Source organism: Helicoverpa armigera, chromosome 21 (assembly GCF_030705265.1).
Source record: "Helicoverpa armigera isolate CAAS_96S chromosome 21, ASM3070526v1, whole genome shotgun sequence".
Taxonomy (NCBI): Eukaryota; Metazoa; Arthropoda; class Insecta; order Lepidoptera; family Noctuidae; genus Helicoverpa; species Helicoverpa armigera.
In genome coordinates, this window is record NC_087140.1 from 5208990 (window position 1) to 5235879 (window position 26890).

At 36.2% G+C, this 26890-nt stretch overlaps 4 protein-coding genes across 4 annotated transcripts in view; 1 reads left to right on the top strand and 3 right to left on the bottom strand.

Annotated features, from left to right (window-relative positions):
- The window catches only part of LOC110380834 (huntingtin), a 32050-nt gene extending 26332 nt beyond the window's left edge, over nt 1-5718 (bottom strand). Inside the window, exons 1-9 of the mRNA XM_064040055.1 lie at nt 5517-5718; nt 5301-5442; nt 4808-4929; nt 3362-3579; nt 2860-2991; nt 2244-2377; nt 1650-1839; nt 1043-1194; nt 481-639 (exon numbers count right to left, since the gene is read on the bottom strand). Of these exons, the coding sequence (XP_063896125.1) occupies nt 481-639; nt 1043-1194; nt 1650-1839; nt 2244-2377; nt 2860-2991; nt 3362-3579; nt 4808-4929; nt 5301-5442; nt 5517-5581 (1314 nt within the window). The 5' untranslated portion in view covers nt 5582-5718. The remainder of the gene's footprint in view (nt 1-480; nt 640-1042; nt 1195-1649; nt 1840-2243; nt 2378-2859; nt 2992-3361; nt 3580-4807; nt 4930-5300; nt 5443-5516) is intronic.
- A 514-nt stretch (nt 5719-6232) lies between these two features.
- LOC110380845 (pyridoxal phosphate homeostasis protein) lies at nt 6233-10066 on the top strand. The gene is made up of 4 exons (XM_049849192.2): nt 6233-6516; nt 8541-8898; nt 9092-9333; nt 9580-10066. Exons 1-4 carry the CDS (start codon nt 6418-6420, stop codon nt 9649-9651), a joined length of 771 nt encoding a protein of 256 aa, XP_049705149.2. The 5' UTR covers nt 6233-6417; the 3' UTR covers nt 9652-10066.
- Nucleotides 10067-10522: 456 nt separating this feature from the next.
- Nucleotides 10523-14005, bottom strand: LOC110380846 (myrosinase 1). Its single transcript, XM_021340970.3, has 7 exons — nt 13844-14005; nt 13366-13526; nt 12128-12700; nt 11748-11990; nt 11319-11476; nt 10894-11135; nt 10523-10706 (listed from the first exon to the last, which is right to left on the bottom strand). Exons 1-7 carry the CDS (start codon nt 13846-13848, stop codon nt 10559-10561), a joined length of 1530 nt encoding a protein of 509 aa, XP_021196645.3. The 5' UTR covers nt 13849-14005; the 3' UTR covers nt 10523-10558.
- Nucleotides 14006-19698: 5693 nt separating this feature from the next.
- LOC110380847 (myrosinase 1) lies at nt 19699-25491 on the bottom strand. The gene is made up of 7 exons (XM_021340973.3): nt 25211-25491; nt 24240-24397; nt 22874-23446; nt 22551-22793; nt 22309-22472; nt 21552-21799; nt 19699-19881 (listed from the first exon to the last, which is right to left on the bottom strand). The coding sequence occupies exons 1-7, from the start codon at nt 25213-25215 to the stop codon at nt 19734-19736; spliced, it is 1539 nt and encodes a 512-aa protein (XP_021196648.3). The 5' UTR covers nt 25216-25491; the 3' UTR covers nt 19699-19733.
- Between the last annotated feature and the right edge of the window lie 1399 nt (nt 25492-26890).

Sequence of the window (26890 nt, forward strand, 5' to 3'; positions counted from 1 at the left end):
CACACACGGTCGGTTAGCCCCATGCTAAGTTATTAATTAACTTGTGTTATGGGTGCTAACACAACTGATAAACTACATATAGCTACATATATACATATTTATGAATACATATTGTAACACCCAGACCACGGCCAACAAGCTCATCAAACAAATGTCGACCGAGCCGGGAATCGAACCCGGGACCTCATGTTCGGCAGTCCGGCATGGTGACCATTGCGCCATCGAGGTCGTCGACAAAATCCTTTTAATAATTATTAATGTTGCTTGGCGATAACTAAGTTAGGGTCGACTCATACTCTAACTGTGTGCAGCTGAGTACCAATGTTCAATTTGGAGCGATTTCCTGCCCGACAGGGTTAGCCCGATACCCCTTTGATTAGATGTCGATTCTAGACACCTTTTTCAGACATTACTCACTCTCAAGTAGATAGCTCATATATTTCTAACATTAATAAAAATACTTAGTTTACAAATGCTCACCTTAACAGCGCCATCTACAACAGTTTGCACGTAATCAACTTGATCGTTCTCTTTGGGTTCAGTTTCTTCAATCTCCTGTAACTTCTCTGAAAGATCTTTCGACAGTTGTTCAGAGTTCGGCAACTCCATTTCAGGATCGCTAGCTGGAGAATCTGGCGTCTATTACAAAAACAAAATTTTAGTAAAAACTTAAATTATTTCAAACGAATACTTACAAAAAATTGTGTTTGAATACAAAAATACAAGAAGATTTACAATGTTCCGAATTTAATACCGATGAATGTGTAATGTGTAAGGTCAATTACTACTATTAATTTATAAAATCCGATTGAAAATTTTCAAAGAATCAAAATTCCGAAAATATTAATTAACATTTTCAATACATAGTACTCGAAAATTGTGCTATAGTATTTAGACTCCAAAAACAAAGTTAAAACTAAGGAAAGGGGTATGACAGCATCGGTCAATGCATAAAAATAAATTTAACCGCACGAAACTCCCCTAATCCGTTTTTGAAGCTTAGGTAATATTCCGTAATATAAAACCAAAATAATTAATTCACCTGTATAGTTAAATCTTCGACGCTCAAACTAGGAGTATTGAATTGTAACAAGCTGCCCAACTGCAGAGCTCCAGAGAACGACAGTTCTAAGGGATCGCGTAATTCTGACTGAGGACTTGGCGCGTACCTCGATGATATTATACTTGATGTGCCTGAAAATTTAAAATATGTATGTTTAAGGACGACATCAAGAAGAAAATATGTTTTCTTATACACAACAATATGTGTCATTTCATGAAAAAAGGTACCTTATGGACTTTGGCGCTTAAGTCATTTGGAGATACAAATTCTACAATCTTGCTTAGACTAAAAAAACATAATGTCGAAGTGCCAACACCCATAAGGTACCTTTTACCGCGAACTGACACGTGTAAACTCGAATCGAATCGGGAATTCGGTTAAAATGAGCTTTGAACAAGACAGTATTTGCTATTCATAACAGTCAGAATGGTTGTGAATTGTCTGACGGTATTTTTTCGCATCATCAATATTAAGTTTAATTGTAAGGGTCGGAATTAGCTAGTAATGTATTTTTTTAAAAGCTTGAAATACGTCTGATAAACTCATTTTATACTATTTTATGTATACTAGGTACCAAAATACTCACTAATATTCCTCCTATGTCCCTTCTCACTGTGCGTATTATCCAAAGACACAGGTCTCGGGTGTCTATCCAAGAGCGCAGTTTTGTACTGTCCCGACGCTAAGGACAGTAGCACAGTGAAACACTCCATTATCGCGTTGTGTACGTTGTGCTCTTTCGTTTGTTCTATGTAGTGTATGCAGAGGTAGTATAGCTGGAATTAAATAGGGATGCGAGTTTTTATCGATATTTACGAAAGTAGAGCATCACAATAAATGGTTTAACTTTTCACAAAAGTTTGATAAGCCAATAAAAGCATGTAGGGAATTACGATGCGCATAGCAGTTTGTTTTAAACGAATAATATACATATAAAAAATCATTTATTGACTTGGAATTATGGAATGTGATGAATGGCATATTCAATATGAAAACTTTTAAATAATTCTAATTTCTTCTAAAATTCGTTTTACACGAATTATTTACTTACGCGAGATTCTAATTCAAAAATATAATTTCTGCAAATCAATGATACTGCGTCTGTACATGACCTTCAATAGGTTTGCATTTAGACAAGATATATACGTTCATTTTATACCAATAGACATAAATATCTCACCTCTAAATAATCTCGGACACCAAATAAATCGTTTTCGGCAAACTTGGTGATATCGTTGATTTGAAAGATGGCTTTTATGACGCAAAACCATCCCATCACTACGGTACTGTCGGGTGATAGAGGCCATAGCTTTTCTGTAAATATATCAATAATGAATTAAACATTAAACATTAAATTATTCAATATGGAGCAATATTGTCAGGAAAACAATACAATTAGTTTGAATTTGTTAAAATGTGAATACCATCGTCAAAATGAGATTTTCAGATATTTAACCACTATACTGTCCACAATATAGACACAATAGTTAAACAATCAGTGTGTATCACATATGACTCATGGGACAGGGAAGTTATTAATTAACTACTTTTTAGGCCCATTTTTTAGCCTAATTTAATTACCTATACGCTTATTTCTAAGTGTATATTTGTATAATATCCCATCGAAATATCATCATCAGTATTTTTATCGTCCCACTGCTGGGTTCAGGCCTCCTCTCACACTGAGAAGGTTTGAACGTTAGCCATCATCAGATCATCAAAATGTATTTCATTAAACACAGATGCTCTAGCACCTACTTCATATTTAAAAGTACACTTACAAAAAAATGTCTTACCAAAAACCTTCGCCAATATATTGGTTAACAGCGGTTCTCTATGCGAACAGAGATGCGCCACGCATGTCGCTATGCCGCGTCTGACCGCCGGGTCTGATGTCTCCACGTGCGATAACAGCGCTTTTGATAACTCTACGAAACAATAAATTAATATTGTTATATTAAGTAAATGTTGAGCCTTCAACCCTGTTCCTAGGGAAAATAATCTGGCAGGATGTTAATGGTGGGTTAAACCATTTCACTACGTATAAAACGCCGTCAAATCGCTGGTTTGAACAATAGGCGACAATTTCACGGCTGGGTTTGGTTACCGAAATAGTTAAATGGTGCAGCCTAGACTGACTATTTATCCTTTTATTTTAATTTTAATGTAGACTATTAATGCTTTCTCTTCAAGAGCAAACATCCACGATACAGTTCTCGCAAATCTTTTAACACATTGCGAGCACAAGTTCGCCCATTATGCCCTAAAATAGTTTAAATACAAGAAAATGAATCTTACCAGAAATCTCCTCATCGGTAGTATATTCAGCCAAAGCCGTCAATATCCTCGGCAGATTATTTTCTAAAGCTTCAACAGTCAGTTGAATCTCATTCGTCTGTCGAACTATTTGGCTCAGTTTCGGAAATAATGTCTGCGCTTGCGTCCGAATCTTGCCGACTCCGGGCCGGAGCCAGCAATCTCCGAGGCATATGCGGGAAAGAGCGGCGCGGATCCATCTAGAAAGAATTTTGTTAAATTAAAGCAGTGCATCAATTTCAATAAAAAAAAAAGTTTAATGTCTGTCACTCAGTACAAGAGATTTTACAAGTGGCCACCAATTGGACACCAATTTATCGTACAGACGCTAAATTAGCTCTTAAAGAAGAACTAGTTATTTTTTTGCAGTTTCACTTTAATTTTGAAAGAAACTTCAAATCATAATTAAACTTTTCTATTAGGTTGAGCCGTTTAACCTTAAACTATCGCAGACAGACATAAATATGACCTTTGCGTTTTTAATACTACTTAGCAGATATTAAGCATAATATGACTAGGAAACTTTAAATGTTGTGCTCACATGAAATAACCATTACCCAACCCTTTTAATTACTTTAAAGGGGTAGGTACTAGGTACAGACTAGGCGTTTCAACATAAACGTACAAACATTTTCGGCAAGCATGCTCGAATTTTAAACGTAAATTATTGCAACTATTATTCACAGTATATGTGTATAATATAAGCTGCCTTAATAACTATCCACAATAACCATTATATTTAGGAGTTAAAATGAAACAGACAAAATTTTGTAACTGATATTATAATTTTAGAATAATATGAAAAAAACTGTTCTTTCATAATTAGGCATTCAATTAAATAAGTAATGATCAATTTTCCCAACTAGATAAAATCACTTGGTTTTAATACTAGTTATACAGCAAGAAAGTCGCATGATATGTTTGGTAATACCCAACCACATAATCAACAACTATGCTATAATATTTAATTAGTTCTGATGCTAATCACTGCAAGTTACAGTTAGCGAGAATTATTTGATTTCTAAACAAAAAAAATATTTAAAGCAGGTACCTACTCTTCATTTTTCAATTAAATTATATTCTTCACTGATAAACAAAAAAATACCATCATCTACCTAGCCTTTTTCGAACAACAAATATTATGGTCTGCTACCCAGTCCAGTCAAATTATTCAACCTACCATTTAACACTCATTAGTTGGATTGTAAGACTTTCTGACTTACAACACCCTACGATAGTCAACCAGTTGTGAATCTCATTAACCCGTTGTATGTGATAGCACTGATACACAATTGATCTTCTATTCTTTTATAATAAGTGGTATACTAGTCAGGTCTATTTGAAAATGTGATCAGTTTACCCGAGTGGCTGCTAAAAACAAACAAAAACAAAACAAGGCCAAGTAAAAAACATTCTAAGAGAGATTACCTTGCATTCTTTGTATGGTCTATTTGGTTTTGCAGTATTATGTTAGTTTTGTGTGAATGGAAAGCAAAACCTCCAACCACTGCACGGTTCAGTGCTTCATCACCGACGAGACGAACTTCAGCCTGTAATAAAGATTAATATGAGGATTTAACTTTTAATTGTCACAGGATAAGACTATGGTAATAGTCTTAAAAGTTCTTGTAAACCATGAGTCTCGTAAACTTAAAATTAAATAAAAAGCGTGCTGTTTACAAGCGTTATCTATAAAAAATATCAACTTCCATATCAATAGTTTATATAGTCAATAATATACCTGTCAGAATAAATTAAGTAGGAACCAGAATAATGTTATATAGCTGGATACATAACAACACAGAAATCTATTCCTCATTTCTGTTTAACAGAACATAACATGTAGTTGAATAATGTTATTGAATAATCCTTCAAGTATTTTAGCAGCAAAAAAATAAGTTCAAGGTAACATAACACTTACGCTATCGTTGCTAGCTAACAAGAGGAGCGTAGGAACAGCAGAATGAAGTAGGTTTGCATAGTGACGAGCGCAGTTTGAACGGCTCCCTAGGGCTCCCAAGCACCGCCCTAGCGTACCAGCCGCCGCCTGCAGCTCATGACTCCTACAAACAACAAATACACACATAAAACATCACAAACTTCACGCCAAAAACGGAAAATTTATGCACAAACTCACTTCGCTGAACTTTCGTTAGCTTTAAGGAATTCTAAAGCCTTTTCAGCTTTTTCCAACACGTTCATGGCGACTGTTTATCACCCGGTGCTTTCAATATATAACTCGATCATAATTGTAGCAATTTAATGAGTTTTAAACGAATTTCCGTCGCGAAAAACGCAAACAAACGTGAAGAAAATCAATCGAGTTGACGTCTACTTTTCGTTCGGAAATATGCAAGAATGTTATCAGCTGTGTAGCACAGTGACACTAATGTTTCTGTATTATAACGAGAATGATTTTAATTAATTTTAGAAAGATATGATCATTCCTTCCTAGCATTTATACAGGTGTTAACGAATCTAAAAAGAGTAAGGAACTACGAGAATTTAGGTATTTTGGATAACATTAATTAAATTGGCATTAGATAAACTTTCAGAACGATAGATAGACTGCAGCAAGGGGTCTCAAATACCCTCAGATTTTCTATACTCCCTTTGGGCTTTTTTCGACTTAAGTGGGCTATTACCATTATTCATTTATGTTAATAAATGAATAAATCAAAATTATAGTTATTTTCATGTAAATTAATTGTTTTTTTTTTTACAAAAATTTGGGAATCGGATCATATAAATAACTAAGTATATATAATAAATATAAATAAGGATTATTTTTTAAGCCTCAACAGTATTTTGATGGAACGTTTGGTCCATGTTTGGTCTATTGGCCTTTGGCCTTGACCGAGGCGAGGCGAGGCCGCTCATTCATTGACAGGTTACTATCGATTGAGTGAGAATTGAGATTTGACATTATTGATAAGAAGTTGTCAAATAGATAATAAAACCAAATAAAAGTGATCAAAACAGCAATTTCAATGGAATAATTATTACAGTTCCGTTCTCGCTGTACCACGATAGCAACTATGTCATCAGAATCGGGTCAAGATCAGAAGATCGACGTTATGTTGGGCTTAAAAAAAGTATTGTCACAAATTGAGGGTGCGGTGGCCAGGCGCAGTAAAGTAAGTCAAATCAAATCATTTATTTCATGTATTTTTAACAATCATATGTATTTTTAACAATAATAAGGACTGTATTTGAGACGGACGATAGTCAGATACCATATACTCCAAAGTGAAGACACTACCACACTCTGACAATCCTTTCTAGACGGCCAAGGAAGGGGTCCTTGGCCGTCTAGAATGGATTTGTTGGAGCAGGCTAAAGCTCTGTTTGGAGGAGGAATGCCTCGTTGTAATCTGCAAGTAAACCAAAGATACTGGCCCCTTGATTTTTAAAAGTATGTGATCTGAGTTTAGATACTGCAAGATATCTTGACTATTCAGCCATTCATGTCCCTGTTGCCTCCTGGTTGCAATTTAGGCGACTAGTTTTATGGGTTATTTTTATAAATTACTGATTATTCAGAAAAGAAACAGTCTCATACAAAAAAATTAAACAGGAGATAATAGTTTCATAAAGACTTCAAGTTCAAACAAATATTAAATCTAACTGGGTCCTAGATTAAACAATAATTAGTATAGGCACATATGTGTAGTTAAGTACACAAGAAAATGTATTATTTATTTATTCATCACATAATGTTCATAGTGTTTCTCCATAACTGCATGCATCACCCTGTTAGGGCACAGTAAATTACAATAGAATGTAAATATTGTAACAAATTATCTTAAAAGTAAATATTGTAACTAATCTTCATAGAATAACTAGTTATAAGGGGTCTGATAATTGAGATGGTGAGGCTCCATATACCATTTTATATACAACATGTAACTTAATTAACGCACATCCTGAAATCAGTTTGTTCAGAATCGTTTACTGAATCGATTTATATCATTTTTAATATAGGTAATTTTTTATCACAAAAATAATTAAAACTACGGAAATTATTGTCATATTAACCCTGTACAGTCAAAACAAATTCAAATAGACCGTAACTCAAAGTAATAAGACTTCGTGTATTGTCAGCTTTTTCCGCAGTTTCGTTATGTTGTGTCGAGTCGAGCGGCGCGCGGCGCGATATTTGCGTGCGTAGTAGTATGACCAAAAAGTTCTCCAAGAATTGGTATAACTAATTTAGTAAATAACAATGCATATACATGTTAAATTAAAAATTCAGTGTATGTATTATGATTATAACATAATATTCTGGGGTGTTTGAGGGTGTGCGTTAATTACGTTACATGTTGTATATTGTGTATGTAACTAGAAAATAATAAGAACTGTAAGATTATAAATTTCCTAGAAAAAATATAAACTTATTTCCCGTGACATGTGTATTATCTGCTGGTGTCATAGTCCCTTTAGTTTCCCATATTATTATGGTAATAACTCTCATAATAGCCCAAATAGTTTCAATACTCAATACTCAATCAAAAATTGCATTCCATAATGTGTTTCTTAGGTGGTAATTATAAATTCCTTCCATAGCAGCAAAGTTCAGCTTACATTGGTTCTGGCCTTGGATACATCTCTATGTACAGAATATACATTTCATGTCATTTTTGCTGGAGAGTTTGCTTTGCCACTTCTTCTTCCCAAAAACACAAGTGAAGGGTAGGCGTATTGGTGGCTGTGTTTTGTAAATTCCTGACATTCAATAAGTGCTGTTTTGCAGCCAAGTTTGAATAAACTATTTTTGATTTTGATAGACATATAGATGAACATTGGCTGTGTCACCATTACCTCTACATTCATCTTCTAAAACAAAGTCTGGGACTCTGTAGTCCCGTGTGCATTAAGTATTAAAACATCTATTTTTAACCGTTTACCTACCATTTAGATATCATTTGGTTGTAATATTTCTTATCTTGCTTTTATAACTCACCATCCAGACATAACAATGATTATGTATATTTAGTAATCCCTCGTCTGTCTATGATATTGATATGATCTACCGACAAATATTCCATTATTACCTACATTAATAGACCATTATGACATAATTACTTTTCTAAATGATTAAATTATGTCTTATTTTAAATATCTCATTGTATTATTTTTTTAAACTAAAGTTTTTTTTAAGGACCTGCCACAAGTTATGCCGAGATTGGTGGCCGTCTCAAAGATAAAACCTGCTTCGTTAATTGTTGAAGCTTATGAGGCTGGCCAACGCCATTTTGGAGAGAATTATGTCAACGAGTTAGCTGACAAAGCAAGCGACCCTATCATACTAGAGAAATGCAAGGATATTAAATGGCATTTCATTGGCCATTTGCAAACCAACAAAATAAATAAACTTCTTAGTTCCCCGCAACTATATATGATACAGACGGTTCACTCTGAGAAGCTAGCTGACAATTTGAACAAGCAATGGCCAAAGTATAGAAAGAATGAGGAAAAATTGCCTGTGTTTGTGCAGATCAATACAAGTGCTGAAGAAGGTATGCAATTTTTATTTTACTTAGCTTCAACTAACGTATTGGCAATGGCCATATTCCCCAAGGAGTTGTTTTTATAAGAACTTGTGTGATATAATAATATCATCATCACTTTGTAAAAAAAAAACAATCTTTATTTACATTAAAAAATAATATGTATGTACCTATTAATTTAAAAAATCTGTTAACTTTTCAGCTAAAAATGGAATTGAGCCATCTGAAACAACAAGAGTTGTTGAGCATGTACTGAAAAATTGTCCGAACCTAGATTTCAAAGGCTTGATGACGATTGGGATGTACGACCGTTATGACAATGAAACCGCAAACCCAGATTTTCTGTGCCTTGCTAAATGTAGGCAGGAAGTTTGTGAAAACTTGAACCTGGATATAAATAACGTGGAACTATCTATGGGGATGTCTGGAGATTTTGAACAGGCTGTAAGTATTTTTTTACTCTGGCAATACATTTCTTTTTAAATCCAGATTCATTAGGTAGTCGCACCAGAATGGATCTTTTGGAAGGGTATAAAACGACTTTTTTTAATTTAGCCCTACTAATACAATAAAAACGTCTGAAAGTTTATAGTTCTGCCTGTGTATGAGAATATAGCATTCGTAATAGGATTCATTATTATTTTATCAACTACCCAAAAAGGTTTTTAATTTGAATGTTTTTTTTTTCAGATTGAACTTGGAGCTACTACAGTTCGTGTTGGTTCAGTAATTTTTGGCGCTAGGCCACCAAAACCATGGTAAAAGTTTATTTGCTAAATTATTTATTTAGCTGTTGTGTGGGATGTTGACAATATTTCGGACTACAGATTTGAAGTGAATGTTTTAACTGGTAATATAAATAGTTTTTTTGTTATTATTTAAGTACCCAGGCTAGGTGTTATCACCTACTTTATATTGTTTTTAATTTATTTGTCAATTACCTATCAGGTTTCTTTTTACTTAAAAAATAGTATATTTATTAATCCACCATTGCCTGCTATGTTAAAAATATAAAGATCTATGTTTCCGTGAATTACCTCAGTCAACATCCCTGTTACAAAGAATAATATATTTAATAGACAATAACAGCTATAGGCTGAATATTTATCTTCAATGTTACTACTGTTGTTCTTGAATGTTATTAATAAATGTGATAGTAAATGGGCTTCCAAACTTGTATGATGTTTTAGTATTTATGTCCATTAAATAATGCAATTCGATTTAATAGTACCTACATAATGTAGGGACACCTTTTTCACGCACGGTAGGTTAGCTCTATGGTAAGTTATTAATTAAATTGTGTTATGGGTGCTAATACAAGTGATAAACTACATATAGCCAATAGCCATATATAAATATTTATACTTAAATACATATAACGCGGCCAACAAGCGTGCTCATCACACTAATGCCGACCGAGCCGGGAATCGAACCCGGGACCTCAGATACCTACAAAGCGTGTTTTTTAGTTTTTTTTAAACTATTATTTAAAAAAAAAAACTAAAAAACTTATTTTTAGGGTTCCGAACCTCAAAAAGATTATTTTGTTGTCACCATCCTAAGTAGGTACTTATTGAACCTTCGGAGGCGACTCCGACCTGCACTAAAATCACATTCCAAAAAATATCTAAGATCATGTTTATACTTTATTTATTTAATACTGGCATCATTAAAAAGAGATTTCTTCAAGCTTTGGTTCGTTTCCTGAATCTAACGTTCGGGTGGCTAAGAGATTTTTGTACCATAGAGCAGATTTTCTTGCTTTACGAGTCCTTTTTTCGTCTTCAAAATCCACTTCAAAAAGACCAAACTTAGCCCTGAAAACAAGTAAGTTTCGACTTTATTTGAATGCATATACAGCACATCACATAGCTTTTGGTGGTGACTTCAAACAAACGGCAAATTATGGAAATATGAAATTTTATCCCAATGCAGAAAGTACATAGTTCCCTCAGGAAATGGGTGTAAACGCGGGATGAATTTTATAGGTATGGTCTTTATTACCCAATTCCAGAATCCCATTCAAAGTTATCCATGAGACTCCAAGCGGTGTACGTGGCGACATTACACCCGTCGACTTCAATGGCGTCCAATATGGCGTCGATGTATTGTCTATAGTAATCTATTCTGTCAATGTCATTGTTCCCGCCATAAGTACCGTAGCCGTTCTCTGTGATCATCACAACCGGGTTGTTGTAGTTATCTTTCACCCAGTTCAATGCTTTTCGCATGCCATCGGGAATTTTCTGAAAGATAGTAAAAAGTTGTTGAGGTTTAACAAATAAAACGCTAGCTATAGGCCATAGTCTAACCGTTCTTTCGGATGTAATTTAACTGGTCGACAAAACACATCATATCGACTGGATTATATGAAATTCTGAAAGTTTAAACAAACTACTTCATAACCAAATTATCAAAAAACAACCTACTGTAGTGTGCATAACGGGTGCCAGCTCATAACTGCCATAGTCCCCAACAGCACCGATGTCGTCATCATACGAGGGTACTGCGTACATTCCTGGTTCATACTTTCTAGCGTAGAAGAACTTCGTAGAGTAGTGATTGAACCCGTAGAAGTCACTTGTTCCTGAAATATTGAAATGACTTTATGAGCTTTGGAAAGACTACTGCCGTTTTCGATGTAGTTATCCTTGCGGGAGACTGTTCAAATGAATGAACCGTTTTCGAACCATTTCATACGATTTCCTTAGTATTAATTTATTAAATGATTTTTTATATGGACGATTTCATGGTAAACTGGTCCAATACTTATTGTTTATACTTTTTACTCAAAGGATGAACCAGTTTACTCACACAAAATTAGACATTCACAAGTTACATATTTTAACGGTTTCTACCTTTTATGTACTCAATTTCTTCCTTCGACAATTCCGGCAGTCTACTTCTCGAGAATCCTTGCTCAGCGCTCCTTTCTGCGACGCGTTTGACCAAATTCTCAGGGAATCCGCCCGTGGACGAGAATATCGGATGACTGTAGAAACCGACTTCGAAGTCCATTGCTAAGTCCCCAGCTGCTTTGTCGGCAGGATCATCAGTGGCGCCAACTCGGAGATCGGTTGCTATTGTTATACCGCAAATGCCTGAAAATTTGGAGAACAAACTGGTTATATATTAGCCTTTATAAAAAAATATCCATGTATCCGTGTGAAATTTCATGGATCATTTATTTGCCAAATGGAGCATTAGGTTGTAGAAATATAATAGAAACAATGCTTACCTTTCTGCTTTTGTCTGTACTCTTTATCATACAAATGCCAAGCTCTAGCATGAGCCAACAAAGCGTTCTTGATAGCCATGTAATCACCAATACCCGGGGAATACACATCAGGCGCAAATCTCTTCTGTCCATACCCAAATATCAGAAACTGCTTCGGTTCATTCAATGTTATCCAAGTCTTAACTCTGTCACCAAACGCGTCGTACAACACACGTGCATAATCTTCAAACCAGTCGGCGACATGAGGGTTGGGCCAACCCCCCAAATCTTGCAAACTTTGCGGCAAGTCCCAATGATACATGGTGACAACTGGCTCGATTCCATTTGCCAACAATTCATCTATCACTCTATTGTAGTAAGCAATACCCTCTTCGCTGACTTTGTTTGAAAACCCAGTGGGCAAAATCCTTGGCCATGAAATTGAAAATCTGTAGAAGTCGACTCCCAAGAATTTGAGCATTTGGATGTCGCGTTGGTAGTATTCGTAGGATTTGCAAGTGTCATTGCCATCTGTGCCGTCTCTTATCTTTCCTGGGATGTGGCTGTAGGTGTCCCAGATGCTTGGAGACTTATCTGTAACGATATTTAATTTTATTAACGAAACGGTCGCATCGGATGGTTCGCTTCTGGCGTGAGACTATTTGGGTGCCCTGGGTGCCCCAGAAATATTGCCATATATCAATACTAGCTTTTGCCCGCGACTTAGTTCGCGTGGAATAGTGACTTGCGGCAGATTTATGGTTTGACCAATAGATGGCGGTATATGTCCGGAATAAATTTTATTTTTATTTTTGTATTTCTTTGTAATAAAAACTATCCTATGTCCTTTCTCAAGTTCCAGACTATGTCTGTACAAAATTTCACACAAATCAGTCCATTAGTTTAGGCGTGAAGAAAAGACAGACAGACAGACAGAGTTACTTTCACATTTATAATATTAGTTAGGATCTGTATGGCAATATATCAATATTTCTTCCAACAGAAAAATTAACAACCCTACATTAGAAGGGTCCTTTGTGATTATTGTAGGGACCCTTCGAAGGTGACGTTATTACAGCCACCAAGATCTCGAAATACCAAGATTTAAAATCCTAATTGGGAGTTGTGTTTTCTAATCTCCATCATTCTTTTGTTTTTTAATAGGTACATAAACCTTTACTTTTTACTCACAATAATTATTTCCAAATTGAAAATCAATTAGTGAATTAACGAAAAAAAATACAAATCAATGAACCAACCTGCTGCATTCCAACCGCCTTCAATTTGAAAAGCTGCGGTTGCCACTCCCAATTTTAATCCATTTGGCAATTTTCTCATTTCCAACGTTTCACTGTATTCTTCGGCACAAACAACTGCCACAAATATTGCATAAACTGCAGTGAAAAGGTAGTGAGGAGTTCTGAAAACACCAAAACACTGATTAGAGTAATTAAAGTATTTACTATGTACATTTTGCTCAGATAGTAGTCGATTAGATAATTAGTAAGTCATTTTGTTTCTTTGTTGATAAATGATTAGCACCCCACATGTATGCGTGTTTGCTTAAAGAACAACTGCAAGCCTAGTGTTAGAAATAAATGTACCTACATGGCAAAGTTAGGAGATAAATCATTAAATTTTCAAGTTTCTATCATACTATGCTTAACAAATCCAAAATAGTACTGGGTACTTCACTGTTTACAATTTAAAAAAAAAATAATCTGAAATAATTCTTACCTCATGATGATTCGGATACTTGCAGTATTTTGCCAAGCCTTCTATCTAACTCGCGGTATTTTAGCGTTTTATCACAGTATTATCCAATATCTATAACTTTATCTAAAAGCCCCGGAGTGCAGAAAACAATAACATCGGTTGGTATCTAAATGTACAATGTCATGTTACGGCTCAAGCCAAATTCTGAACTTAAGAAATAAAAGAAACTTTGTAGGTACCTATTTAAAACATCTGCCGTAGACAAATACATTTCAAGGTCAATGTTAGGTACATAAATGAATAAATTAGAGTGTAAAAGCATTAGTACCAGTTGACCAAATATTTTTAGGTTCTTTTATTTCTTTTTGGATCATTATTATCGTTGAGTCCACAGACGTCAGATTTTAGAATTCTTTAGTTCTTCTATATACCTACCTAATTTCGGAGGACATAACTATGGTGAATTTTACACGACTTGCCAATTTTTTCAGATCGCGAAAATGGTCTCCTAACCAGTCCTAAGTGTTATTTAGCCATGCCATTCTTTTGACTTTCGAGCTTTCTCTCCTGCAACTTTTCACGTGTAGGTAGACTGCCAATACAACGAGCAACCCACCATTTAAGACAGGCTGAATTATATTGTGGAATTACGGTCTCGCATGATTAATCTATATTATTAGTAAAATCCGGAAGCACATAATTTCCCACTTTATCAGCGACACGAACTTTGGAAAATAGAACAAGTATAACTTCGGTATCTTAACTGATTTAGATGTTATTATTATGACAGTTTGATAAGCCTACTTAAGAAGATAATGTCGTCTTTAGCGTACCCTTGTGTATACCTATTTGGCTATCTCGTCACAGATGAGCTATCTCGCTAAAACGAAATGATAGATAGACTGAGCTTGATTTCATAAGTATACCTTATCATATGGAGCCCCCACAAGAGGAATTTAAATAGATAAGTATGCAAGTACCTACCATCACAATGTTTTTATGTGGTTTTGTTTTTGGAGACGACAATTTTGTATTTTTCGACCGACTTTCCTATAGGAGGTTCTCAATTTGGATTAGGTATTGTTTATAGGGTTCCGTACCCAAAGGATAAAACGCCAAACGGGACCCTATTGTTTTCGCTCCTCTGTCCGTCCATCCGTCTATCACCAGCCTGTTTCTCATGAACCGTGATAGTAGAGAGATCAAATTTTCACAGATGTATTATTGTTGCCGCTATAACAACAAATATTGAAAACTAGAATTAAATAAATATTTTGGGGGCTCCCATACAACGAACGTGATTTTTTGTCCGTTTTATAAATCGGTACGGAACCCTTCGTGCGCGAGTCCGACTCGCATTTGCCCCGTTTTTTTTATCCTTGTTGTGTATCTTATCATTTTCTCTAAGATCCCTCGACCGATTTAGAAAAATATTTGAATAAATAAACTCGCCGTTAGGTGTCATTGTCACGGTCAGGATCTGAGGATGGAATTACTGCCATAACCGGTTCATCAATACGTGTTATTAATTCTGAATATTATGTGAAAACTGAACTAATCAACTGATTTAGGATGAATTTCTTTGATAGTTGAAGTTGGTTTGTGTTGCTAGTTAATCTCAATAAATCAAAAGGTCAAGATTAATTGGATCCAGGGCTGCAGGATTTTTCGATACCCACGGCCATGATAAACTAAGGGCTCCAGAATGAACATCATTAACCTTATTATAAAACGTGGTTTTAAAAAAGTACCAGCTTTTGTACTAACTTTAAACCACCGTCCCGAACAAAATTAGTGGACTAAACCTATTACTAAAGCTGGAACTTCTTAAAACCACGTTTTATAATAATAGTAGGGGAGGCGAGGGTGCTAAATCGGGTGTGACTCGAGCGTCAATGAGACCTATTAGATTGCGAAGCTTAGATGATAAGAAGAAAAAAATGTCCTGACATACACACACTTTCATCGGTGGGGGGAGCGGCTATAAACTTTCAAAAATGTAAAAAAAAACAGTTGCATGGACATACTCGAGCGCGTCAGATATTAATAGCATGCACGTCCTACGTCATTTTGAAAACATACGTATATTAATCTGACTGTTTCCATTGTGGGGGTGGTAGTAGGTAAGGGTTAAAAATGGGAAAAAAAATAATTTTATCGAGCGCGTCAGATTATCAAAAGGGGTGTTAAGTGAACCAAAACGAAGGCTCTTATGCAATAATCTGACGATTTAGACGTGACCTAAACTCGTGGCCATTACTTGAAATTGCAAAAAAAAATCGCCATTTTGAAATACTCGAGCGCGTCAGATTAAGATATATATGGTTCATTTATATACCCTTAACGTAATCATCTTATAATCTGACGATTATCTGGAGGAATTCGCTTAATCTGACAATGGAAATTGAAGAACTGAAAAAATTGCAAGTAAATAAACCAGTATGTACCTATTCTTTGAAGTACAAAGATTTTATTTATAAGCAAATAAGTATGAAAAACATAAAGGACAATGGACACAAATATACGGAACCTCGTACACTCCACCAATAGCAATGTCATACATATCATTGTATTGGCTATGTGCAAAGCGAGTAGCGGCGGACAATAACGACCGCAGCGCACAACACGGCAGAAATTGGAAACAAATGCGGATGTTTCAAACCCGGTTTTTATCATTATATTCATTTTACAGTAAAACTATTGAATAAATTGCACTTAAATAATGTCAACAACACTATTTTAATCTTTGGTTTTATTTATATTCGCAAAGAAAATTATAATGTTTACACGGTTATTATTTGACAGCTTCCGCAAATGTTGTAAACGCTACGCGTCGCCACCGTCGCGCACATAGCCAATAGGCCTTTTTATCTAGAACAACCTTTAATATGACAGCTTTGTTGACGTTTGCCCGTCCTGAGATATAGATCAAAAAGTGTGTAAAAGTTAAAACTAAATAAACCATTGATATCTCAAGTTTTTAAAGGAATATCTAAGTGCTACTACGAGTATGTCTTCTAAGTACTATCAACTTTTACACACTTTTTGATCTATATCTCAGAACGGACAAACATTTCAACAAAGCTGTTATAATAAAGGTTGTTCTCGATAAGAAGGCACATACAATGATATATATGACATTGCTATTAGCGGAGTGTACCAATCTGCTCATACATGACATACATTTCTATAATAATTACATTTAATTATAATGACATTGATAAATATACATGTGTCATAAACAATACAATAGAATCTATAATAACATGGCTTGACGGAAATAATCTACGCGTAAATCTTACAAAAACTAATTTTATTCAATTTAATACACATAGATAAATCTAAAATCTAAATAATCTGCCTAGCCTTTTTCCCAGCTATTGTCATACAAAAAAAATACGTATAAATTTGACTTAATTTATTAGTTTAAAACCATCCAGTAGAGTTGCGCGTTGCCACTCTTGCAGAACAGATAGAAAGATATAGCAGTTGCTTTCATTGATGAAGCGACACTACGCGCGTAATTTGTGAACCACGTTATGCAGAGTAGAGCCAATGTTAACCGGATGACTAGGCCACCACGACCTGTATAAAAAAGGCGAAGTATTCGAAACGGCATTTCTCGGTATCACGATAGACAAACAATGCAACTGGAAGGCACACGTATTTAACGAAAGTATCCAATAAAATGAATCGTCTTCGTTAAAAACAATATGTCTGCATACCATGACCAGTAACTTCCTGAGATTAGCGAGTTCAAACAAAAAAACTCTTCAGCTTTATAATATTAGTGTAGATTATTTAAGACCCAAAATGTACTAACACTTATTGCAAATGAATTGAATTGAAAAAAAGAATTATTATTAAAAAAACAAAATACCCGACTGCACACTAAAAAAAGAGTAAAACAAGCCCCACAATAATATTGATCAATCAAATGCTAAAAACTAATTATGTAATACCGTTTAAACAATACCTATATTAAAATACACTACAATATGTGTTCGTAATCGATAGTTAAATAAACAGAAACTTATTTTGAATACAAATTTACTGAATATAATTTATAAATATTGATGGAAAGCATCGCAGGCGGGGACCAACAGAGGCTTATTTATAGTCATTTCGGTTGTGCACCATTTAGCAGAATTTTCGTTGGTGGCGGTCAAGGTGGTCCCCGCCTGCGATGCTTTCCATCAATATTTATAAATTATATTCAGTAAATTTGTATTCAAAATAAGTTTCTGTTTATTTAACTATCGATTACGAACACATATTGTAGTGTATTTTAATATAGGTATTGTTTAAACGGTATTACATAATTAGTTTTTAGCATTTGATTGATCAATATTATTGTGGGGCTTGTTTTACTCTTTTTTTAGTGTGCAGTCGGGTATTTTGTTTTTTTAATAATAATTCTTTTATTTATAACTTTTTAGCTGTTTTTATTTAACGAAAATGTTGTAGATGTAGAAGACTATGCTAAATGGCATTGTCAGATAATGCTAAATGGCATTACTTGCTATATGGCATTGTTTAAAAGAATGTTACTTAAACTAACCAAAAATATCTACCTACCTAGTTATTTTATTAATAATTATTATTATATTATTAATTAATATGAAGAATTTAAGAAAGAACCAAAAAAAAGAACGGAAGAACGAGTTAATTAATTAGAAAGAACGAATAAATTTAAAGAGAGAAACACGAAAGAAAAAGAACGAGTTATTTATACTTTATAAGTTTCGCGTCAGACGACGAAGTATCGAAAAAATCGCTATTTAGAGACGACCGTCAACGACGCCGACGTGTGCCCTTATGCGTGTGCCCGCATTCGGGCTGTATACTCGAGCATATCCCCCTCCGCACCGCGCCGCGCGCCGCATGCCAGGCCACGCCCTATCTTTTTGCTTGCTAACGCATGAGTTGCTTTGCGTTGACGCAGAATTAACATGTTCCCGTGGGAATTTTGAGAAAAAACGTATCCTATATTAATTACTCCCGTGATTGAAATGAATCTAATGATACCGCATACATATTTTTTTAAAGGGAAATTTAGAAAAAATATCCCGTGGGACTTTTAGGATAAAATGTATCCTATGACACTCCCGTAATCAAGACAAATCTAACGATACCTCATACATCAAAATCCATCAAACCGTTTAGGCTACAGGAGGTCACAAAGGAACAGACATACATACATACATACATACTTACATACACTCGAAAAACATTACCCTCCTTCTTTGGCAGTCGGGTAAAAAGAGAGGGAGGAATAGAAACTTGGGAGGAGAATACCGGCATCACGTAGCTGCACGCTTTAAACTTTATCAATTAATTTTCCTTACTTCGGCTTAGGGAATCGTCAGATTTTATATTTTTCGTGAACGTTGAATTACTCCCTTCAAAATAAAAAAAAAAATAGCCGCGCTCGAGAAAGTCAAGATGACGTTTTTTTTTTACAAGTTTGTAACCTTTCTACTTCTTATCGTCAATCGCAAATTGTCAGATTAGTGGAATATACACTTTTTAGCATATAACTAACTTACCCTATCTTAATCTGACGCGCTGGAGAATGTCAGATGATAATTTTTTTTTTACTAATCTGATCCTTTATTCTAGACGTGCGGCTGCATATACAGGGCTTATATTTGGTGGAGGTGTTAAATGGGGTAATAGGTACCTCCCTATATACTAATCTGCCGCGCTTGAGTAAATCCCGAAATCCCTTCTAGGCCTCCCCTACTATAAGGTGGGGTGGGTTCAAGTCAGTAAGTTTCTGACTCTCCCTGACTCTGACGGGATCAGTCATTTAATGATTCCCCACCCACCAATGTTTTATGTCTGAATAGGTAAGTAAATGAGGCACAACAACGTTCAATAAGCCTTTAGTCTTTATTTGAATAATCAATTAAAACGCAATGTCTTCCAATTGAGGTTTATCATCTGGATTCAAGGTCCTGCTGGCTATGAGATTCCTGTACCAAAGAGCTGATTGTTTTGGTCTGCGAGTCCTCTTCTCATCTTCAAAGTCCACTTCGAAAAGACCGAATTTGACACTGAAAAGAATAATCAAATTAGTCTGACCCCTGCTAGGGCATGCAATTTCGGTAAAACAAAAAATTACCGGTAAAAAATCGGTAATAAAAATATTTTTACCGGTAAACCGGTAAAACGGTAATTTTTGTAATTTTTTAAAATGTGATTTTATAACAATAAGATTGAGTAAATTGCAAAGTATAAGGCGGTAAAAAAAGGAGTGACACCTGAGGACATCGGCAGTGTGAATGTGATACTGAATCTCAATATACCCGGTCAAAGGCGCAAAGGCAGGCCGAAACCGTGGTGGTTGAGTGTCGTAATGAATGACATAAAAATCTGCGAACTCGAAGAGGAAGATGTCTATTCAGGAGGATAGAGCGAAGTGGAAGAAGGAAGATACGGAAAGCCGACCCTGTCACAAGACGGGATAAACGCTAAGGATTACCGTAAAAAATATTTTTTTCATTGAAGTGGAAGCCCTTTTTTATGGTAAATCATCAAATGACAGACTCTTTCTGTCTAAAACCCATGTTTTTTAGTAGGCGTTTTATGGACCAGTGTCGCGGTAACTCTTTCGAACAATCCCGCGGCCCCGGCAGGCCTTGGCCCTGCTGGGCCCCACTAGGTTTGCTGACTTCTCCCTGAGGAGCCCGTGGAACAACGCGCGCCGCTGTCACGGGTTTGTTGTCTATGCAGACGGTGGAACGATGAGCCATCCGAACTCACCGCCCACAGACCGACGCCTATGGTGGCCGGGAGTCGTCTCTCGACCCTTGGCGCCTGTAGTGTCTTCCTGGTCCACTACAGCGGCTGGGATGAGAGGTGCTACTTGCAGTCGCTCCGCCGTCTCCTTCTCGAGCATGACTGCTTCGCAGAAGGAGGCGACGGCTTCCCATTCCCTCTAGCTCCGGACCATGGCTTGAACCAGGGAAGGACGCGAAAGGTCGCCACTGCCTATTGCCTCGACGACAACACGGCGGTACCCTTCCCAGGCAGTGCACACCTGGACTGTGTGCTCCACCGTGTCCTCAGAGCTGTTCGCATGGTGGTGAGGTAAAAGCTCTTGCTCAGTAAGGTCATAGAGTAGGTAAAATAAGCTGTACCTAGTACGAGCTGACAGCTATATGAGGAAAAACAGAATAACCGAATGAATACAATTTGTTTAGATTTTATAAATTAAGATGAGAAAGAAGATTTGTATCTAACCTAGAGATAGTTAAGGACACACAAGTTTACTTTCCTAAAAAACAGCAACTTTAACACTCTTACAATACGTAATGTATACAACATTACATCATATTCAGGCTACATAACAAAGATTTGACGTTAAATGAACAATTGCTATATTTTATCAGAAAAACGTAAAAACCGGTAAATTACCGGTTTCATATTATTTTTACCCGTAATTTAAAACTCGCAAAAATGGGCGATTTACCGGTAAAAACGAAACCGGTTAACCGGTATTGCATGCCCTAACCCCTGCCTAATCTGTACCTAATTAAGATATGTTCCTATATAGATGTTTTACTATTATTTACTCAGAGTTGAACAAACGAGGGAATCACATTTTTGTTTCTATCAGCAAAATTACATTTCATAAACCTATGTACCAAAAATAGGAACAGGAAGGTACCTTCCTTTTTACTAATGAAACAGATTTCAAAGAGTTAATTTTTTCTAAAGTCACCTCAATCCAAAACTCCATTCAAAGTTATCCATGAGACTCCAAGCAGTGTATCTGGTGATTTTACAGCCATCCACTTCAATTGCATCCAGTACAGCATCCAGGTATTGTCCATAGTAATCAATTCTGGCATTATCTTCGAGCCCTAAAGATCCGTAACTTCCAAAGCCGTTTTCGAAAATCATTATTTCAGGGCTGTCATAGCTGTCTTTTACCCAGTTCAGAGATTTTCGGATGCCAGCAGGGATTGGCTGAAAATTGTGTATAAAGCCTGTCATTTTCTCTAATGTTATTTAGGTACCTACCTCTAACAAATGTGTATATTGTATAACTGCATAAGAGTAGGTATGATTGCGGCGGGGCCTTTTGCAGCTAATTTGAAACCCTTATCTATACATATAATAAATCTGTAGAAAAGTAATTTTTGTACATTGAAGAAATTGACAAAAAAAAATAGCCAGCATGTTAAAGGATAACTAACAGAACCCATGTCCATCATTTTTGTCATTTTTGTCTGTTTGTTTGTTCGCGATTCACGTAAAATCTACGAATTAAATGCAGACAATGCTTATATACAAAAATTCTACGTAACTTGGGGTATTACTTAGTTTTTGTTTCATCGAAATCGATTCACTCTATCAAAAGATATGATTAATTTTGTGAATTCAAGATGTAAAATATTAAGACACGCAATCTATTTGTCAAAACTGTACATTTGAATGTTGTACTTATATTAGTTAGGTATGACTAGATGACTTACCGTCGTGAAAGAGCTTGCTGGTTTTTCATAACGATCGTGGTCACCCTCGGCCACAGCTCCGATATCATCACTATAAGAAGGCACGGCATACATTCCAGACTTGTAAGTTTTTTCAGTGTAAAACGATGTGGAGTAGTGGTTGAAACCGAAGAAGTCACTCGTGCCTGAAATATTTAAACTCTTCACAATCCATAGAACTAGTTAACCAATTTGTTTGTGACATAAATTCTCTCTTTACCCACCTTTGATGTACTCAATTTCCTCCTGCGTTAGTTCAGGCAACCTGCTTCTAAGAAAACCTTGTTCCGCGCTCTTTTCTGCGACGCGTTTCACCACCCTTTCTGGGAATCCACCAGTGGAAGAGAATATTGGATGAGCGTAGAGACCAACTTCGAAATCCATCGCTAATTTCCCTGCTTCTATGTCGTCTGGGGAATCCGAGGCGCCTTCGCAGAAATCGGCTGCTATTGTTATGCCGCAAATGCCTAAAATGCAGAGTGGAATATTAAATATATGTAGATATATTTTGGGGAAACAAAATGTAGGACCAACAATTAACACTTACCTTTCTGAGTATCTCTGTACTCCTCATCGTATAAATGCCATACTCTAGCGTGGGCCAGCAAAATGTTCTTGGTAGCCATGTAATCACCTATTCCGGCTGAATTTACTTGTGGAGCGAAATATTCCATTCCATAACCGAAGATTGCAAATTGTTTTGGTTCATTAATCGTTATCCAGCTCTTGACTCGATCACCCAATGCGTCGAACAATACCCGGGCGTAGTCTTCAAACCAGTCCGCAATTAGAGGATTGGTCCAACCGCCTAAATCTTGCAGGCTTTGAGGTAAGTCCCAGTGATAAAGAGTGGCTACTGGCTCAATTCCATTAGCCAATAATTCATCAACCAATTTACTGTAATATGCAATACCTTCTTCACTAATTTTATTAGCAAACCCAGTCGGCAGAACTCTGGGCCATGAAATGGAGAATCTATAGTAGTCAACTCCTAGAAACTTGAGCATTTCGATGTCTCTTTGGTAGTATTCGTAGGATTTACACGTGTCGTTTCCATCAGTACCGTCTTTTACGTTTCCAGGGATTCGGCAGAAGGTATCCCAAATGCTTGGAGATTTGTCTGGAAAATACAGTTCGCCATTAGGTACATACCTACATCTAACGTCGTGATGAAATTATTCTAAGTATTCGAACGGTTAATACAAAGTCAGCTCGTTGTATGTCAACTACTTACATCGAAATTTCAATTCATTCACGGCACACCTGTGTAGTGTGTAGGTGAATAGCATACTATTGCCGTTGTATCTATACTCTAAGACGGTTCAAAACGAGATGATCACGTTCTGTTAAAACGTGCCTCCCCATATCATCGTTCTAAGATAATTCGTGCACAATTTGTAGTTATGTATGTATGAATGAATCACATTATATATCAGTATTTCTTTCAGTGCCATCTAAACAACAATCAAATTTTTAGATACCAGGGGCCCGATTCTCCTAATTTTACTTAAGCGACATACGATTCACATTCGACTGAGATCCAATCACGACTCAATTACGATTAAAGCGTATGTGACATTTCGCAATGTTATCTTTGAAATAAACATTTTTGTCCCTTTCTGTCATTTAATAATGAATCATTTTGTCTGCAAATGATTTACGATTGCTATAGAGCAAACTATCGTACCTATGGACCAAAATCACCAAAATGGCAAACCAATCGAATGTCGTTGGAATACGATTGGTCTTATATTAGTAGCAGAATGCCTGCAGAATATTAAACTGCTATTGCGATTCAATTTCTTTTCAATTTTGACATTATTAAGAATCGGACCCCTGTAGATCATACATAAGCTGAATCGAAAGTGACTATCAAATAAATTCGAGGAAGATTTAACAGTGGTTTACGTTACCTGCGGCGTCCCAAGCGCCTTCAATTTGAAAAGCAGCGGTTGCAGCCCCCAACTTCAGTTTTTCTGGTAATTTCCTCACTTCGGATTTAGCACAGCGTTCCGAAGAAGCAGTAACCAGAGATACTGCAAATGTTGCAGCTACGAGCTGATAGACGGATCTACAAGAAAAAAACAAGAGAATGTACCTAGTTAACGTGACAGTGAGACGGTGCTCTTTAGTCAAGAAAAGTGTTGCGTACAAAAGCAAATGAGTGCTTTTATCATGAAATATTGATGTTACTTATTCATTTTGAAAATCATTTTAATATCGTAGAAAGGCCGTTTTCAGACTAGAAAAAACGGAAATTCACAGCGTTGCGACTTTGCAATAATAGCAAAAAAATAAAATTAGGTACTTGTAAGTATAGATAATTTTCTGAAAATTACTTTCTATGTCGTGATAAAGATTATCTACCCATCAACATGATTCCGTAGTTAAAACCTAAAGTGCATATAAAAAAATTACATAGATAAATATGTAACTGTTTCTTTCCTGCGGTTTCGCCCGCTTTCATTGGGAACTTCTTCGTCTAAAGAAGAGTACTTACCTACTTAGTTGTAGATAACCATATATATACTGAAAGAACATTTCAAATCGGACCAGCAGCCAGCTTGGGAAATCATCAAATGACCGAAACCGACTATCTGAAACTCTCGGGTTCTCGGCTTGAAGAGCCTCGACAACTCTTTCGAATCTATCCACCAGGCCGTAGTAGTTACGGGTATATCATCATCATCATCTCAAGCCATAGGACGTCCACTGCTGAACATAGGCCTCCCCCTTAGATCTCCACAGATACCTGTTGGAGGCAACCTGCATCCAGCGTCTTCCGACAACCTACCTATCTACGGGTATGTAGCGTTATCCAAATCGTATAAAATAAATAAGATCCATTTTAATTAAGGTACCTACTTCATAAATGAGAACTTACCTCATCGTGAGCTGGATCTTCAATAAAACAATAAGTTACAATTTTCACAACTGTTTACAAAAGTGTTGAAGTGCTTAGCTGTTGTGAGACATCATTTTCGGCACGTGCCAACTTATATAATAAATAGTCAAGTACCTCTATGTGCTCTGAAAATGTCACGTTGTTACATTAATTGAATTCAGACAGTTACGTTATTAACTAATGTCTACCTACTTACTATGTGTAATACCTAGAACTTTACTTACCTTCGATTAGCATATCGCCTAATTTATTCCGTGAACAATTAACAATTACCTAATGAGTAGACTATGGGTCTTACTTCGAATATTTATCGGTAAAATTGTTATAACTCCAGAGTTATTTTACAATGCATAAGCAGTGGCGGATTAAGAGTATCCGAGGCCCTAAGCACAGAGCCTGTGTAGACCCCCTATTACTTAAATGGAAATAGAAGGTTGAAGAAATTGACCGAGCAAAGCGAGCGTGATGTACATGTAGTTTCAAATGCGCGAGCGAAGCGAGCGCGAAATTTTTTTCGGACTCGTACGGAGGTAAAATTTATCCCAAACGTACTTAATTTTTTGTTTGTTGACAAATGCAAAAACGAAGGCACATAGTTTCTGAATACGCGAGCGAAGCGAGCGCGAAATTTTAATTATTTTTATTATAGACTCAGAACCAAAATTACGTACAATGTAGCCCAAACGTACTTAACTTTTAATTTGTTGACAAATGTAAAAACGAGGACATATAGTTTTTGAAAACGCGAGCGAAGCGAGCGGGAAATCTTGATTATGTTTTAAGACTCAGAACTAAAATTTCGTAAAAGGGCTACATTTCAAACCTTCATTTCTTTCTGTTGGACAAGTAAGATGGATAACGTAAGATCGATAACAACGTCCGCGGACTTAACCGGTGGTCCGCGGACCACTTGGAATGCCTCCAGGCACCACCAGCCCACCACCACCAGGACCACTGATCTGAAGCATCCAAAATTTTCGGATATGTTTGTTATATTGCACTCGTAGTTACAGCGACTGTACGATAGCGACTTCGGAACCCTATTGTTGCCTATTAATTTTTTGCCCAACGATGAGTAGAAGCCGAAAAAAAATTGTATAACAACTGCACAATTGAAAAAAAAAAATCACTGCGATCGTACAACAATCAACAGCACTGCGACCAATCAAGTTTAGAGGCGGGGGTGTATGAAGGGTCACTCCCGAACTGCTCGCGCCTTGTGATTTCGGATATATTGTGGATGAATCCCGATAAAATGTAGGTATAAAATGAAACGCCAGCAGAGGATGGAGGCCCCTGAAGAACAGGGGCCCCAAGCACGTGCTTGTTGTGCTTATAGGGTTAATCCGCCACTGTGCATAAGTGTCCTTAAAATCTAAATCTATAAGCAGGTAGACGAAGTGCCGGCAACGGAGCGAATTAAGAGTGATCAATACAAATCAGGGGCCCGATTCTCCTAATTTTACTTAAGCAACATACGATTCACGTCCGACTGCGATCCAATCCCGACTCGATTACGATTGAAACGTATGTTGCATTCCGCTATTTTTTCTTTGAAATAAACGTTTTTATCCTTTTCTGTCATTCAATAATGAATCATTTTGTCTGCAAATGATTAACTATTGCAATATGATTGTAGAGCAAACTACCGTAGGTATA